The sequence below is a fragment of the Schistocerca serialis genome, chromosome 4 (genome assembly GCF_023864345.2).
Source record: "Schistocerca serialis cubense isolate TAMUIC-IGC-003099 chromosome 4, iqSchSeri2.2, whole genome shotgun sequence".
Classification (NCBI taxonomy): domain Eukaryota; kingdom Metazoa; phylum Arthropoda; class Insecta; order Orthoptera; family Acrididae; genus Schistocerca; species Schistocerca serialis.
The window spans coordinates 440,291,286-440,309,084 of NC_064641.1; the positions used below are offsets into that span (position 1 = coordinate 440,291,286).

At 43.7% G+C, this 17,799-nt stretch overlaps 1 protein-coding gene across 5 annotated transcripts in view; it reads right to left on the minus strand.

The window, feature by feature from the left end:
- LOC126475060 (tripartite motif-containing protein 2-like) overlaps positions 1–17,799 on the minus strand; it is a 454,750-nt gene that overhangs the window by 66,648 nt on the left and 370,303 nt on the right. For all 5 annotated transcript variants that reach the window (XM_050102612.1, XM_050102615.1, XM_050102611.1 and 2 more), the window contains exon 2: positions 9,530–9,639. In XM_050102612.1, the coding sequence (XP_049958569.1) occupies positions 9,530–9,639 (110 nt within the window). The remainder of the gene's footprint in view (positions 1–9,529; positions 9,640–17,799) is intronic.

Below are 17,799 nucleotides of genomic sequence, written 5' to 3' on the forward strand. Positions count from 1 at the left end.
GTGCCCCATACGCAACCTAGTTAAAATGACCTCCTCCCGGCGGGAGGGTCGAGAGGAGTAGTCCAACCCGCTGGAAGAGGCTTAATAATTCCGAGCTTATTCCCATGAAGAGAGGACCAATGGCGATGTCACAGGGACACCACCTCCTGACAGAAGTGGAATGGCTCTGAGCACTATGGGACTTAACTACTGAGACGGCAACACAGAGATCACTGGAGGGAATATAGGAACTAGTGGGCTGAGGTATGAGGACTGCAGCCTTGGCAGCAGCCTCGTATCCTAGGAGACCGACATGACCAGGAACCCACAAAAACATCACAGTAGCTCCCCCTGGAGTGAGCAAGTGACAGTTTTCCTGCATCCATTGCACTAAGGGATGGGTGGTTTACAGCGCACAGAGACTTTGAAGGGCGCTGAGAGAGTCTGAGCAGAGAACACAATTGAAAAGCATGTGTCGCCGGATGTATTCCGTGGCCCGATACAGGGCGAAGAGCTCGGCTGTAAAGACTGAGCAGTGCGCTGCGAGCCGATATCGAAAGACGTGGGCGCCAATGACGAAGGCACATTTGACACCACGGTCAGTCCGAGAGCCATCAGTATGTACAAAGGTACTATCGCGAAGGCCGGCCGGGGCGGCCGAGCGGTTATAAGCGCTACAGTCCGGAACCGCGCGACCGCTACAGTCGCAGGTTCGAATCCTGCCTCGGGCATGGATGTGTGAGATGTCCTTAGGTTAGTTAGGTTTAAGTAGTTCTAAGTTCTAGGGGACTGATGACCTCAGAAGTTAAGTCCCACACTGCTCAGAGCCATTTTTGAACTATCGCGAACTTCCATGCGAAAGTCGTGAAACTGATAGAGCGAGGCTGGAGTAGTGTTTAGGAAGCGAACAAAGGCCAAGGTTAACACGGGCCGCTTCACGAAGCCAAGGTGGTGAAGGGTTCACACCCATCGGGAAAGTTTAGTGTGAAGTTAAGCCGCCGTAGCATGTGATGAAAGTGGACTCCGTGAGGTAACAGAGAAGAAGGACGCGGCACATACTGGCGATTAAAGGAATCATCGAAGAACGAGGCATAGGATAGGCGGCCACGCACAGCAGACAAACGGCATACATACGTGCTGAGGAGAAAGTCACGGCGGTAGGACAGTGGTAGTTCAGTAGCTTCAGCATACTGACTCTCAACCGCGCTAGTGTAAAAGGCGCCAGTGGCCAACGGATGCCACGACGGTGGATAGTGTTGAGACAGCTTAAGAGGGATGGATGTGCAGACGCACAAACAAAGCACCCATAGAATGAGATTTTCACTCTGCAGCGGAGTGTGCGCTGATATAAAACTTCCTGGCAGATTAAAACTGTGTGCCGGACCGAGACTCGAACTCGGGACCTTTGCCTTTCGCGGGCGAGTGCTCTACCAAGCACTGACTTATATGCGCATTAAGGTTACCGAGTAGCAGAAATGGTGGAGGTAGCTGCCCAATAAGCTGAAGGAAGTCTGCCCTGGTGACATTGAATGACGGAGGGACATAAATGGTACAGAGAGAAAAAGTCAGGTGAGGATGGAAAAGGCGAACTGCAACGGCTTGAATAAGGGTAGTCAGGGAGATGGCTGGACTATGAACGTCATCCGGTATGAGCAGCTTAACTCCCCCATGAGATGGAATGCCGACCTCAGGGTTCAAATGGTTCTGAGCGCTATGGGACTTAACTTCCGAGGACATCAGTCCCCTAGAACTTAGAACTACTTAAACCTAACTAACCTAAGGACCACACACATCCATGCCCGAGGCAGGATTCGAACCTGCGACCGTAGCGGTCGCGCGGTTCCAGACTGAAGCGCCTAGAACCGCTCGGCCACACCTGCCGGCCGACCTCAGGGGGAAGGTCGAAACGATCTGGGAAGAATTGTGAAAGCTCAAAGCGGTCGTGAGGACACTATTTTGTTTCTTGAAGGCAGAGTACAAGGGGACGCTGTGGTCCTAAAAGCAGCTGTAAATCCTCTTTGTGTGACCAAAGGCCGCGAACGTTTCATTGGAAGAGAGTCATGATGACGAAGAAATGAAAGGGTGTCACATCAGCGGCTGCCGAGTGGCAGCCTGCAAAAACTCGCTAGTACAGGGCACAGAAGCGGGAGGATCCTGCTCCATGAGATCCACAGAAGCATCGGTTTTCTTGAGCTGTCGGTTTGTGGAGTCCAACGCAGAAAAACGGATGGTGGTGTGCACTGGCGACACTGGGGCCGGACAGGCTAAGCTATCAAGTGGCACCGTCGAAGAGGATCATCGAGTCAAAGGAGAAGACCATTTGCATCTGTTGGACTACTTCGAGTCTTTCCAGTTAGCAGAGGGAGACTCAGGTGTTGTTTGGCTCGAGGGATATAGGAAGTCTTCACGGGAGTACTCCGATCCTTTCCGGCCTACCGGTTGTGTAGCTGGTGGCTTCGCCCCTTAGAGGCGGGAGTTTGATGGTTTTTGCACAGTTGGATGGGTTGATGGCGATGCTACCTCGACAGTGGGCGACTTCACAACCTCAGAGCTGAATTTGAGGTCGCATTTCTGTGTGGCCATGTCCTTCATGGAGTGAGAGGTAATAAGAACAGAACTATAAGTGCCAGACGGGAGAACGCGGGGTTTGCGATTAGCCAATAATTTGCGAGCGACAGAATCGAACAGGGTAGCCGTGGAGAAGCGACGCGGCATGCAGTTGTTGAGCTTGAGAATCAGAAGTAGTCTCCAAAAGCAGAGTGGCATTCCGTAAACGAGAGCAGGATTTCACATGTCTGGCAATGGCGTCAACACCTTTCTGAATAATAAACGGATTTACCGTTGCAAAGGACTGGCCTTCTTCAGTACGTAAAACCACGAGGAACTGTGGTGCAGCTGGAAGGGACTGTGAATCGTTAGGCTCATTACGTTTACGTTCCGTAGACGTTGATTGTGAGGATGATTGGCTCATTGCGAGAAAATCCCCCGTGATTGCCAGCGTCTCCGATGGAGCGCTCCTTCCAACTGGAGGCCCCCTTCACAAGGGGGCGTATCCGCCTTATGCCATTGTTCACACCTCAGGTCACATCTCCTGAACACCTGACAGAGAGACCAACCGGCAAACTGGGAAGGTAGCAGCGCAGACAATCACCCCTCCCTGGTCGTGGCCTGTACCAGGGGATAAGTTAGAACCCTACCTGTCGACCCGGGGTTGTGAATTACGCGTTACCCAGTCACCTTTTACGGGTCAGACGCGTGGGCCGGCCATCAGGAGCGCACAAGGAGGAAGAAGAAAAAGATGAACCTCAAACGCTGAAGTCGAGGAAGGACAGAAGAAGGGAACTGAAGAAAGGAAAAGGGAACGAAAAACAGCGGTGAGACTATTCTTATGTCAGTGACAGACAAGTGCCGGCCACTGTGGTCGAGCGATTCTAGGCGCTTCAGTCTGGAACCGCGCGATCGCTACGGTCGCAGGTTCGAATCCTGACTCGGGCATGAATATGTGTGATGTCCTTAGGTTAGTTAGGTTTAAGTAGTTCTAAGTTCTAGGGGACTGATGACCTCAGATGTTAAATCCCGTAGTGCTCAGAGCCATTTGAACCATTTTTGACAGACAAGTGGAACATTCTCAGTAACATTCCAGACATGTTCCCCAAGGGAGGGGGAAAAGAATAGCAAGAGGACAGACATGCAGCACGGAAGGGAAAAGATGCTGCAAAGGCTGGGGCCCCGTGGTAGCCAAGCACGAACCCGCCCGAGTGACGAGCTCCCTGGACGTGGGGGTGGGGGGGGGGGCGTGATCTGTGTTTAGTAACAGCATATTTTTTGTTAGCAGCTTTTTCGCAATGGAAAAAAAGGTATTCATATGATGCGAGCTATAAATTGGAAGTACAGTATATAAGAAGAGGACAACGATGATGACGACGACGACGAAGAAGAAGAAGAAGAAAGTTAAGATGATTTTCAAGGATTTTCAAGGTCAGTTCAGTTTCATAAGCGAAGAATTATTTTTTTTAGTCTGGCTTTGCAACCTGATGATAAAAATGGTAAAATTTTATTTCTAAAAAGATCCTTACAAATTAAGGTGCGTCTTATAATCTTAAAGATACGGTATATTAATATGATATTCTGAGAGAATATGTGAACATTTACTTCTCTAACACATACAGTATGTGCACAGAGAAGTTACACTTAACTATCAACTAGAAGAACAGGCAGATAATACATTTTCAGCAGTCCAATTTTTCTCATAAACACAAAATAATGCTGGCTCAAAAATGAAAGCTAAATGTTGTTTTAACAAAAGAACGGGTCAGGTGGATGAAGTGTATGCTAATGCTGTCTGTCGGACGGTAGAATAAATAAGCAGTATGAGAAGTTCTAATTTCCTCTGCAAAAATCCTTCCGGAAGGACAACATATGCACCTGGATTAAGCGCGAATTTGTGTAAAATGCGTTCCTATAAACATTGCCTGAGAGATGCTTCATTTGTAAGTATAATGATGTTGTCAGTGACCTATTGACCTATGTAGCGTTGCTGGGAAAGGGATTGAATTGGTAAATATGGCATCTTGCTGCTATCTGTCTGCAGGGTCGGTTTAACTCCCAAGCGACGAAAGCCGCCGCTTGGGGGCCACGCTGTGAGGGGCAACAGAGGCTTCCAAGTGCAAGATTTGTATACATTTGTAACACAGTTAGTAGGGAAAACTGACATGGATGAAAGCGTACGCTGGAAAGGGGGAAGAAAAGGGGGGATGCGAAATGGTAAGTCGCCTGTGTAGGAAAATGTTCTCGGACCACCCCAGTACAACCGTGTGGCCACGTTGTACTCACTTGGTGGTGAATTAACGATTGACATGAAGATACTGCACTCATCACCATTAACAGCGCCACTTGCAGGTTGCACAAATCTCTTCCATTCAGGAACTGCTGGCTGCACTGGGTGGAGCCACCTGCCACACATCCGCAGACTACCTTGCAAGGTGGGTGTAACTATGCCTGATGAATGGGACTGATCATGTTTAAAACTAGAACGGTATCTGCTGTAATGCACTGGTTCACTTTTGTTGAAATATCTGAAGGTCAATCATACCTAGGTGACCTACTATTACAGAGGGAGCCAATTTAGGCCTCTGGGGCTCTTCAGAAGCTGGGAGAGCTGATGCTTGGGTGATGCATTTGATACCCTCAAGCTACGAAACGTATTCCAGCCATTGACACCCGAGAAATGAAATCGACTTTGTCCAAAACATACTGTCAGCATGTTACACCTTGGACGGGCTCTTCAGGGTGGTAGGCAGTTGACAGCTCAGCTATTGGGCTTTTCTGCATAATGTCTCTTAGTAACTACAAATAAATACATACTTAGTAAACTGAAGGTAACTCCACTATATAAACACGAACTCATGGAAGTGTTTTGTCTACTCACATGGGATAAGTGGACGCTGGGGAGGTAGCGTCTGTCTGTAAACTGAAAAGCGATCTGCACTCGTGGTAGGAGAAGTTACCTTTCCGGAAGAACGCGACAGCTGCCGAAGAGGGTGACTAAGAATTGATTTCCCCTCTAGCAGAGTAGAACAGTGTGCAGATGTTTACACATATTTTGTCCATACGCGTTTCTTGAGTTAGTATAATGAGTATCCGGCCGCTGTGGCCGAGCGGTTCTAGGAGCTTCAGTCCGGAACCGCGCAGCTGCTACGGTCGCAGGTTCGAATCCTGCCACGGGCATGGATGTGTGTGATGTTCTTAGGTTGGTTAGGTTTAAGTAGTTCTATGTCTAGGGGACTGATGACCTCAGATGTTAAGTTCCATAGTGCTCAGAGCCATTTGAACCATTTTTTCATAATGAGTAATCCTTACAATTCATACCTATATTCCATGTAGCGTTAACATACTCTGTGCAGAATTAACACCCCCTGGCATGACTACACACTGCGTCACCAGTGATTCAGAAGTCGAGCTGCGGAAGGGTCGTTATAACTTTGTGAAATACCCTGTAGTTGATTTCTGTAACGTAGTGAGGCAGAGATAATGGAGAACTACCTGCTCGTTACTCATTTTGCAGACCTGTGAAGGAGGGAAGTGCATGACCACGATCTTGCGACCTACCTACCCTTGTGCTCCTACCCTCCACCCCAATTTTTCCATCTTGTCACACCCCCAAAACAAAGTTTAATCATTAACACCGTTCTGCTGCACTTAGATATGGTACAAACATTTAATAGTATTCCTAACAAGTATTATTTAACAGTATGGATTAATTATGTACCATTAAAACACTGTTTTTAATAATCTGCAATTTTACCATCCCCTGCTACGCGAAACTATGAGTCCTGGGGAAAAATGAAAAGGGTCTTTTCTGTAGGAAATTTACTGTAGCACAATTGTGTACTGCGAAACATTCTTGCTAGAACCCGCAGTTTTGAGTTATTCAAGAAAAACAAAAAATGTTCTTCAAACCCCCCCTCCTCCCCCCCTCCCCCCCCCCCCCCACACACACACACATTCTAGCCCACACCCCACTGATCAGTATTATTAGATTTTATTTATTACACTCCTCCACCCCTACTACTGCAGAAAAATTTGCGACTTCACGAATTTTTTCCCCTAACTTTCCTTCGTTGACTGGACTTGTGTTGCTCTTGTGAGGCCTGCAGAACATGGCGAGAGTGAGTGAGTGAGTGAATGCTTCATTTTGGAGACTACTGTATCTTGTAGATGAGTCCAGATAGGCAAGCAGTAACCATAGTGCCAAGTCAGTGACCGCTTCCCTCTGCGCAGGTCCCACGACGGCAGATGAGCAGGAGGATGTCAGCCGAGGAGGACGCCAGATGACGTATTACTGCCTGTACTGACATAGCATAGCTTCTCTGATACAGTAGGGTTCTCAATAACTGTAATTTTAAGGCTGACGGACTTTGTATCTCACAAAAAAATTCCATACATTGAACCCTTTTAAGTTGTAGGTATAGTTGGGAAATTTGGAGAAGCAAAAAGAGTTGGTCTATCCAGTGCTCTGCAAGGTGAAAGATGAATATTACACATTGTTATCTTGAAAAGAACTTGCCTTTTTACACCACGTGATTTAGCATAAGTTTTCAGAGTAAGGAGTAGGAGGAGGAATGACTTAATCACATGTATAACACTGACCTACTGATATAATCCCTTTGTTGGAATCTATTATCCCGTTACACTGACGTGAGAGATGTTCACTGTGGCAGAAGTTTAGTTCCTCTGCATGTGTTTCGGAAACTTCTTACGTTCCAGAGAAGTACATAAGCCATTTATCGACGAGGCTTTCCCTCCCCATTCCCTTCCGTAAGTTTAAGAATCCAAATCAGGAGGGGGAGAAATTACAATATTTACTGTCTCACTCACTGGCCTGGAACTTGCATACAAATTTGCATTCATCATTTGAGGTCACAGACATCTTTTGGAGCTTGTTTGGACTCAGTTATCTTAATATATCATTACTCTCTTTCTTTAACGACAGAAGTAACTTAGGCAGCAATATATTGGCTAATTATTTTCCTCTGTGTTGTTACTGCTGGTGATATGGTGTGTTATTTATTGGAACTGATTCAGGGTTAGCAGCGGGTAAAATAGCAGTTGCAAATCTTGAGGTACACTTGGATAAGCCAGAGTTTTACAACCTGTGTCTGTATTAATACTAGAGTTCTCCATATAATCTTCACAGTTGGCTCTACAGTGGAACATATAGTACATTAAGAGACGTTTCAGAGATTTTTAGGTCCTCTTTGCCTCTGTGTATAGTATATAATTTGCCTTTCTTAGGTATTAAGATTTCGTTATGTAATTTCTTGACAGATTTTAAACAGCAGCGAGTTCCTTCAATATCCTTCTGGATATGTAGTGGCGAAATTCCGGAAAAGAATCTTATCTCCTTTTCACTACAAGACAATTATTCTTATTTGCTACACATGGCCTCTTACATTGAGAAGTATCATTGTATCCCCAAGTTCTTATTTGAAGAATCAGGTAGTTCTGTCCTCAGATCATTTATTCTGAGTGTTGTCATTGTGTCAGCTATTTAACCAGTAAAAACTAGGTTTTCCTAGTATTTTTAATCTAAATACAATGACAAATTACACATTTACAAATGCTTCTTGAAATTGAACTTCATGATTCTTAATTTATATTAAGTACTTTCTCTGCAAACATTCAGTTTCATTAAATAACTTAGGTTAGCCACTGCTTCCACCCCACCCCCCTAACATCCTCAGATTGATAACACTAAATATTTATATAACAATAAATATAGTATCAAAAATTCAAAGATGCCCAGCGATTTCTTCAAGGAGCATTTCTGCGTCAGTCATATTTAATGAGATACAGCTATTGCACTTGCAACTATTCCTTTCTCATCATTAGAGCCATTTCCTGATGGTGTGACAATTAGAATTCTAACATCTTTTATGAATATTTGAGACAATAGAGATACGTATATGCCAGTAGCTGAAGCAGAAACCATTTCAAAAGGATTTTCAACACACGGATCAGAGATGATTATTATATCCTTCGCTTTTACGACTACAATATGATTCATAATTCCTTCAGCGTAAAGTATGGGAAATGACAATGAAAGTTGGAAAAAAAAAAAAAACAGGAAACAATCAGTGACGAAGGTGGGTAAAATAGAGAGACTTTGGAGGGAAGGGTGTACGTGAAGTAAATGTGCGATGTAAGAGGTGAATGAAGTACCTACATTCGTGTTACATTCAGCAGCATATTCAGCATCACATTATACATTGCCATTGATGTTCTGGCGTAACCACAAGCGCCGGAACGAAAATGAACGCAAGAGAAGAGAAGGCGGTGAAACGACGTCGGCCAGTGGTGCGCTGATTAGGACTGCACCACGGCAGCAGCGGCTCTGCAGGAGGAGAATTTAAGCGCCGCTCCTACCCGCCTAGGGCGGACATTAGTGGACAGTATTCGCAGAGTATCAGCGCGACCTGGCAGAGAGTGCTACGATAGCAGTTAGTAATGATCCACAAACTGTGTGCCTAACTTGCTTGAACATTATATATACCAAAGGACTCTGATTTATGTAGCATGTCGCCCATCGCTTGCGACACCACTGTTATTTCAAAGATAAGCATTGTCAGTATGCTTTATTGAAATAAAACTACTAATGTTATCTTTAATTGTTGTATAGCATTCGAGAACGCAGCATCCCTTAGGCGCTATATACGAGACGAGAGGGCAAGACACCACATTTGACATGGTCACTGTTCAAATACTGCCATGGCAATAATAAAAGAATGAAAATATTTGCAGCTCTGTTCACAAATTGCTGATGTCAAGATAGCTGAGTAAATAAACTCAGTCGGATACACAGCTGAATGTTTCCACCTGCAGCAAAGACAGACAGACAATGTTAAGATGGCACACACTGGAATTTTTTTGAAGATTATGCTTTAAACAAAACTAAAAGAATAGACAGCTGCTGTTCAAATTTTGACCGAAACCGAAATGACTGTTGTTAATTATATTCTTTCATGCTTGATGGAATGGGCTGGCTACTTACATAGGCAAGTTCCACAAGTGAGAAAACTCTCGTTGAAGTCTTCATAGTTGATGGAGACCGTCTCGACGAGTGTTGAGCTCATGCTCACCATCCTCTCGCCGAGTCGAGTTCTGTAAAAAAGAAAAAAAAAAACATGAAATTAAAATCTGCCTTGTTATCTCTGTGAGGTTTTAGTTTTACTGTGATGAATCCTCCGGAGGAGGGGAGAGGAAATTATTCAGTATCATCAAACGTCTTTAATCAAAAGCACACTTTACAAGATATTAATTTTTTTGAGATGAATAATCTTTCATATAGTATAGACATGCAAACGTAAAAAACAAACCAGTAAAACTACTTTTATATTTGAAAGTACCTCATCGTTTGTCACATGCTGTACCTCTGGGTTCTTTAACATGTGGCATATGCGCGCGCACACACACACACACACACACACACACACACACACACACACACACATTTGTGACCCCTTCACCTGTTCATAACGGATGAGGGTAAAATTGTTCAAAATTCTGCTCCATATAACTGGACCAGTGACATAGCACTTTACAGTTCATACGTGCATAACAAACTGATTATTGTGGTTGCGTGGCAGATAACTGAGTTTCTGAAATGCTACCTGTGAAATATCAACTGAGAAGTGACACTACAAATCTCGTTACAATTTTTCATCATTGCCCAATTTTTCCGTTAGCCTGCATTTGATTCGTCATGTTGTTGACTCACTAATGTTCTCATCTAAATTGATGGTCATATTGTCTATTCACTTCTTGCTAATGCCTGTAGGTTTTTTAACTGATGTCACGCTCCAACTGCTTACCGGTGATGCTAATCCTATTTAGAAGAAGCTGCAGGTGTATATTGTTAGCGGGTATTACAGTGTCATCTGTGTAGCAAAAATTTGGAAATTTGTGAAAGGTCTTATGGGACTAAACTGTTGAGGTCATCGGTCCGTAAGCTTACGCACCACTTAATCTAACTTACAGTAACTGACACTAAGGACAACACACTCATCCATGCCCGAGGGAGGACTCAACCGCGCGGGCCGTAACAAGGCGCCCTGGACCGAGCGGCTACCCCGCGCAGCATCTGTGTAGCGGACGTTGTTTAGACCTGTGCCATTGATTTTGATTTTTTTGCTGACGACATCCAATGTTTTTCGAACAATAACTTCAGAATATGAGTTGAATGGTGTTAGAGATAACATACACGATTGACAGTATTCTTCTAGAATTCCGAGGTCATCTCGACAAGCTGAATTAATATATCTATTGACTGTTTTGCCAACGACGACCAACAGTTAACATCGGCACCCCAATAGCAGCCATGCGGATGTCTTATGTCAGCGGATCGAAAAATAATTACAAACTTTCGCTCTGGCGTTTGCAGGGACGGGGGTGAATATGTCGACAATTAGTCGAATATGTGTCACTCTTTGCTTCAGTGATTTTTCACTGAAAATTTCTTGCCGTAGAATACCCGTGGCTGTTATATTCTCAATACTAAACGGAGTGACGATCGACGTGACACCACACTGCTCATGTTGCACAGCTCACGCAAACTCACTGCCAGCATTTCTACAGCTGCACACGCTTTTGCGCCATGCACCTTTCAGTACGAAGGAGCACAATGCAACGCACACGGCGCATAACAATTTCGTAAACAATGAACGCCTGACGGTGCATTGTCATCCGACCTTGGCGCGCAGCCTTCTCCATACACTGACGTCTCAATCTCCTGACCACCGTTCAGAAAATACTTAATACCTGTCAATATAGTTTTTTCAGTGACAAGAACAATATACACTGTTTCAGGAAGATAATTCGCTTCTGAACCCACGTCTAATTTCAGTATTTACGTTTCTGACACAATCTTCATGTAATGTTTTTTTCTGCAAATGATTAGGGGACTCTATATATATATATTACTACCTCTTCATTCAAAAAGTTTCAATACAGTTACATGTTCTATGGATCATTTGAATGATTTTTTTTATCTAAATGATGTGGGGCAAGTCAGTTTACAGGATGCGTATACGTGATTAGTATTAACATTAAATAACAAAAATTTTAATCCTAATCATGCAACTACCCTTAAAAATTTGTATGTTTTCTTTTCACAGACAACCAGATCTTAAATAAAAATGCGTACATGATATAGAAGGAGTGAAAATGGTTTTAAGTTAGATGTAAATCTTACTTTTTTTACATGTCAGACATTTGTGTTGTCAGATGATAAAAAAATGTGTTGGTGGATACTGAACTACTCTGAGCCACTTAATATAATGGGTAATAAATGTCATTTCTTTTCTTCCAGGTACGGACGTCACTACTTTTATTAAATTGCTTATGATTATTTATAACGAATTTTAATAGCGAATTTATGTTTTGTGATGCAGTTAAAATGCCAAACTCCTTGAAGAGGTGCCTACATGACGACCGCAAACGAATACCTGTTCTTACAGTTCGCTTTTATACAATTAGTACTTTTTTTTCTAGGTGATGAGTTACCCTAGAACATTATTTCATGAGTCACTACTGACAGTGATTGGAAAGATGCAAAATGCCAGGAGGTTATTTCGTTTGGCAATTACATGAAGAGCAAAAGACGCTGAACTCAATTGTCTGAGTAGCTCAGAATATGCTTCTTCTAATTTATGTTTCCATCAATATGAATACCCAAAAGATTGGAAAATTCTGCTCTGTTTACAGGATCCTGTTCATGTGCTATACCAATTATTCGTTTGTTTTACGTTCATTTTGCACGTTAAATCTTAACGATGTAGAACAAGTCATTTTACATTTACATCGCTTTTTTTAGATTGGTGGTTATGACTATTTCTTGTACAGAACTCCCAAATTTAGGGAGTGTATTTTCAGAGAAAGCTCTCTAATGAGATTTGTTACAACGCTAGTACCCTGTAAAGAGTAGGAGCAGGTTAATAAAAAACAGAGAAAAGTTAAGGTGGTGTCTTTTAATGGTTCAGGTATTCCCAATAGTCGACCGTCACTTGAGTAGAACGTTCACAGAACCATGCGAAACTGTCTTTGGGGTGTTCAACTCGCACTTGACATTTGCTTGAAAGTCGGTATGTCGTCAAAGCGTTGACCATTCATTTGAATTTCTGCAGTTTGTCGTTTTGTGGTAGGTTCGTAATGACAACACAATGTGTGGTCACCCGTGGTGTTTCTTTTTTTTTTCTTTCCAGGAAAGAATTGCCCGCGTTTTGCATTTCAGTCAAGTCGTTGCCGGTGTCAACGCGTCGTCGTTTTTGGTCGCGAGCAAAAGCGTGCGGAACTAACTTTGTACGCATTTTTCTCTTCTTCAAAATATTCTGGTGATCTCTTGAACACTTGATTTAAAGATGTTACTCGACTGCGATTTGTGACAACAATTCTGACACACTACGAGGGTAGGACAAGCGGGCCGGCTTCGAGCTCAAAGAGGAACCAGAGGACATTTTAATTTCCACTGTCTATACTTTTACAAATAAATTCATAAAAGTTTGTCAGCATGACCACGGAGGATTCAGAATTCACACCCATAGCAGTGGAAGTTCAAAAACAATAATTGGTTTTTACATGTGACACACTGCGGTAGCCCATTCGCCCTAACGCATTTCTACCTCAGAAATGTCCTTGTGGAACCGTTCTCCATGTTCGTCACTACGGCGCCAAGGTTATCAGAAAAGAAGTCCAAACGACCATTCAAGAAAGGCAGTTTAAGTGACGCGTTGCATATCATAAGTTTGGATGATCTCCGAATTTCTTGTAGACACTTCTTAAAAGACAATCTCGCTATTCATTCAATATCATGCAAAAAACAAAGAAAATGTTTAGACAGTAATTCCGTAATTTGCTTTCCTACAAATACTTCTTTATTTTTGCTTAATTGACTCTTGGATGCTTCTCTCACAAGTACATGAATCGACGTGAAGGTTAACCGACGGCTTTCGCAAATGCTTTTGTCGAAGCCGAATTTAACGCGCAACGCAGGTAGACACATATTTCGGGGGTCAACAAGAAGTGTTTTCGCCACAGTATTCTATCAAGACATTAGTTACTTCCGAGCAGGCTTATAATAAATTCAACTTTCATCATCACAGTATGTGTAAAAGTATGGTACTTACTAAGAATACAGTACAATCCAGTTTCACATTACATTATACTACTTTGAGACAGAAAGCGATTTACGACTACTTTGTTTCTGTGAGGCAGCTTGTCTTTTACACATAGCACTAAGGATTTTCCGTCAAGGTCAATAAAGTGCTGCTTTTACTTTTAGTAGTGGGCAATACAGTGCCTTAGTAAGTCTTACACAGTCTGCCACTTCCGCTCCCTTTTAGACGCAATCTTTCCTTGTGCATTCATTGCATGCGCTCTTTCTACTTCAAAAAATTCTGATTTATTCCTTCAATTAATTTGTACATTTTCTCTTCTTATATGTTATGTAATGCGGTCTGTTGGCTGAGAAATATTTGACTTAACGTTGTTTCAATGGAAGACAATGACGTTACTGCAGCCAAGTTGATTATCATGAAATCATTATTATTGTCAGTACAGTACGCTACGCTAAAGAGAGAACGCACCACACAAAACGAACAGCACGCCGCGCTGTCTTGCCCTGTCTGCGTCCACTGTCGAGTCAGGCATACAGTGGAACTTCGCAGGCTTCGAATCTGAACAGATTGCCGGTCTGCATAACTATAGTGGCAGCCGCAAGCAGTATGTTTACAGGAACGCGACTCCCTCTCTTTCTTTCTCTGAGAAAAACAGTCTACATTTGACAGCAGCTATAAATTCTGTAGTAGAAGTAAGGAATTCCTTAAAGCAAACGCTGTTAGAATTCCATGTCAAACCGAGAGTCCCCCCATTATTCCCTGATTATGCTGTTAGGTCTCAAAAGTTGAAGATTACATCAATTACACCATGCAAGAGACATGTAAAAAGACATTTTTTAAAATAATTCCACTAGACATTATACACTTATGGTAAAGCTTTTTCCAATCCCTGACATATTTCTGGAATTCTTATCTTGGGAATAGCTTTTAGCTCTCTCAGCAATGCGTTTTTAATCTCATCTATGCTTATAAAGCGATGTCCCTTAAAAGTTTATTTTTGGGAACAGAAAAAATTGTCTGGCTAAAGTGAAGGCTGGGGCATCATTGTAAAATTTTTGACAAAAAATTGACGAACAAGCAACGAAATGTAAGCAGGTGCATTATCGTGGTGCAAAAGCAATGGATTGTTCCGCCACAAACGCGGCTTTTTTGTTAGGATAGCTCCATGCAAACAGCGTTGAGTTTTTACGTAGTACTTCTTACTGACTGTTCGACCTTGTGGTACTAACTCATGATCGTTAAAATTTAAGAACACAGTGAACGTAACATTCACATTTGACCGCACTTGTCGAACATGTAGGTCTCGGCGATCCAGATTCCTTTCACTGAGACGACTGAGCCTTAGCTTTAACGTACAACCCGTAAACCCATGTTTCATCACCCGTTTTGACACGTTTAGAGTTGTTGACTCCATCTAGAAATTCCTGAACAGCTTACAGTCGCCACTGTTTTTGTTCGAAATTCGGCAGTTTTGGAACAAATTTTGCTGTCCCACGTATCATACCCAAAACACCCGGAAGAATATCATGCCAAGAGCGAAATGATATGCCAACATCTTCAGCGAAATCTGCGATTGTGACTCGGCGATCGCTCACAGTAACTCAACTTTTTCAACGATTTCATAGGTTGAAGATGCGCTGGAGCAACTTCAACGCCTTCAAGACCGACTTCAATTCGCTTATACCAATGTTAAACCCTTGTTTTACTCATAGTAGACTCAAAAAAATAATATTAACCATTTCTAAAACTTTCCTCCTCTTCATTCCGTTCCTATAGCAGAAATTAAAAGCAGTTCTCCGATCCATTTAAACACAAAATAAATAATCGTCGATGCTACGAACACACATGTAACCTTTTCGACAGCTGACAGCAGACTTAACAGCCTATATGGCTAACACTGTACGTAAAATTTTTAAACAGTTTTAGCACGACGAATAACGAAAATATCGTGCGAAAAGTTCTAATGCAACACATGGAATTATAAAATTATCATTACTTTCCTGAACACACTTCGTGTATGTGAAATATGTGTGTACCTTGTTATGGAATTATCAAATAATTGCTTTCAATTATATGAAAGAAAAATTCAAACAGTGTATAAATCCTTACGAACCGATCCTTATTTTTAACTACACGTCCACGTCTATGTTTTTGCTAACCTTCTTATATGTTTTACTGTAGGGCTTAATTGAACATTCTAAAATCGTTTTACTATTATCTTTAAGTATAACTGCGCTATCCAGTCATATTAATGTGACCGCCCATGTGAGAAGCCTGAATAACCACGTTTTAAGCGCGGACCGCTGCGGCAAGTGCAACAAGAGAGTCTGTGAGGTTCTGGAAGGTAGCGACAGGGATGTGGAACCATACTGTCTCCAGTGCCAGCTTCGCTAGGTTTGTCGGTTGAGGGTCCAGACACCAACAGCGCGATCGAGGTGGTCCCACAGATTCTTGACTGGGTTTAAATCCAGAGTGTTTGGTGGCCAGGAGGGTACGGTAAACTCATCCAGATGCTCTTCGAACTTCGCACGTACACTGCGAGCCGTGGGACACGTTACATGATTTTGCCGATAGATACCACAGTGCCGAGGAGAGGCGAACTGCATGTAGGGATGGACACTGTTTCCAAGGATAGATGCATACTTGTGTCGATTCACTGTGCCATCCAGAACAACAAGACCAACCAGAGAATGCCACGAAAACATTCCCCAGACCATAACGCTTCCTTCTCAGGCCTGGACTCTTCCGAACACTGTTGAAGGGTGTTTGCTTTCAGATGTTTCACGCCGTACACGCCAACGGCCATCTGTCTGATGGAGCATGAACCACGATTCATCTGTCAAGTCCAGTTGCGGTACTGACGTACAAATGGCTTCTGAGAACTACGGGACTTAACATCTGCGGTCATCAGTCCCCTAGACTTAGAGCTACTTAAACCTAGCTAACCTAAGGACATCACACACATCCATGCCCGAGGCAGGATTCGAACCTGCGACCGTAGCAGCAGCGCGGTTCCGGACTGAAGCATCTAGAACCGCACGGCCACAACGGCCGGCTACTGACATGCAAATCCCAGCCTTCGTCGCCGATAAACATCTGTCGGCGTGGGAGCAGGAACCAGGCGTCTGCTTAGGAGGACTATACGCAGCAACGTCTGCTGAACGGTAGTTGAGGAGACACTGCCCGTAGCCCGCTGGTTCATCTGGACTTTCAGTTGCTCAACAGTTGCACGTCTATTCGGCGATGTATATCTCTGCAGCCGCATTCACATCCATCATCTATGATCTGTGTTGCAGCACAATTGCTTCGGCACCTATCTGGACAGCGCCATTTTGCCTTGCGAACAGTTTACCGACTTAGTCGTCAGGAGACTAATCCCTCGGTTTCCGCATTACCGGGTCCCCACTCCCCTTCCCACCCCTCCCCTGCGACACGCTTTGTATAACCTCCACAGTTAGTGCTGACATCAGTCGTCTATGAGTAGTTATTTTATGTTGACGTCGAACGTAGGCGGTGGTCTCTGGTGTACAAGAAGCGATCAAAAAGCTTCCGTTCGAAGGCCTTACGGATCCCAATCGCTCTGAGCGTTGAGGCAGTCATCCCACCGACGGACCATGTTGAAGATAGCCGCTAGGTAAAACACCGTGGCTTGCTACGTGAAGAAATGCGTAACTGCCTACTGGACATACTCTTCTGACAGGAATCGTTCACTCCCCAAGGCCATTTTTAAGCGATCGGAGGGGTGACAATCACATGGGTAAGATCAGGACCGTAGGAATGGTGCTAGTGTGTCTCCCACTTGAGTTGGGCGTAACCCCTGCATTACATTTGCGATATTGGGGCGTGACTGGGGAGCAGAAGGAAATTTGGCTCTCCATTCCACAACGGTGACTTTCGACAGACTTACTGCCCCATACACATTCTTTACTCTCCGATGGGTGTCTACCGGTATTTGTTCTTCGGCAACCAAGAAAACAGAAACAGTACGTTGATCCTGTTTGGACGCATTTGGCAATAACGTCGCCACAGTTCATATTTCCGCATGGCGGAGAGACACGAATGCCACACTAATCCCTTGTCTACATGTCTGCGTTTACTCATCCGCATCGGAGTAGCACAACTTTGGATATACGCTACAGCACCGACCTCG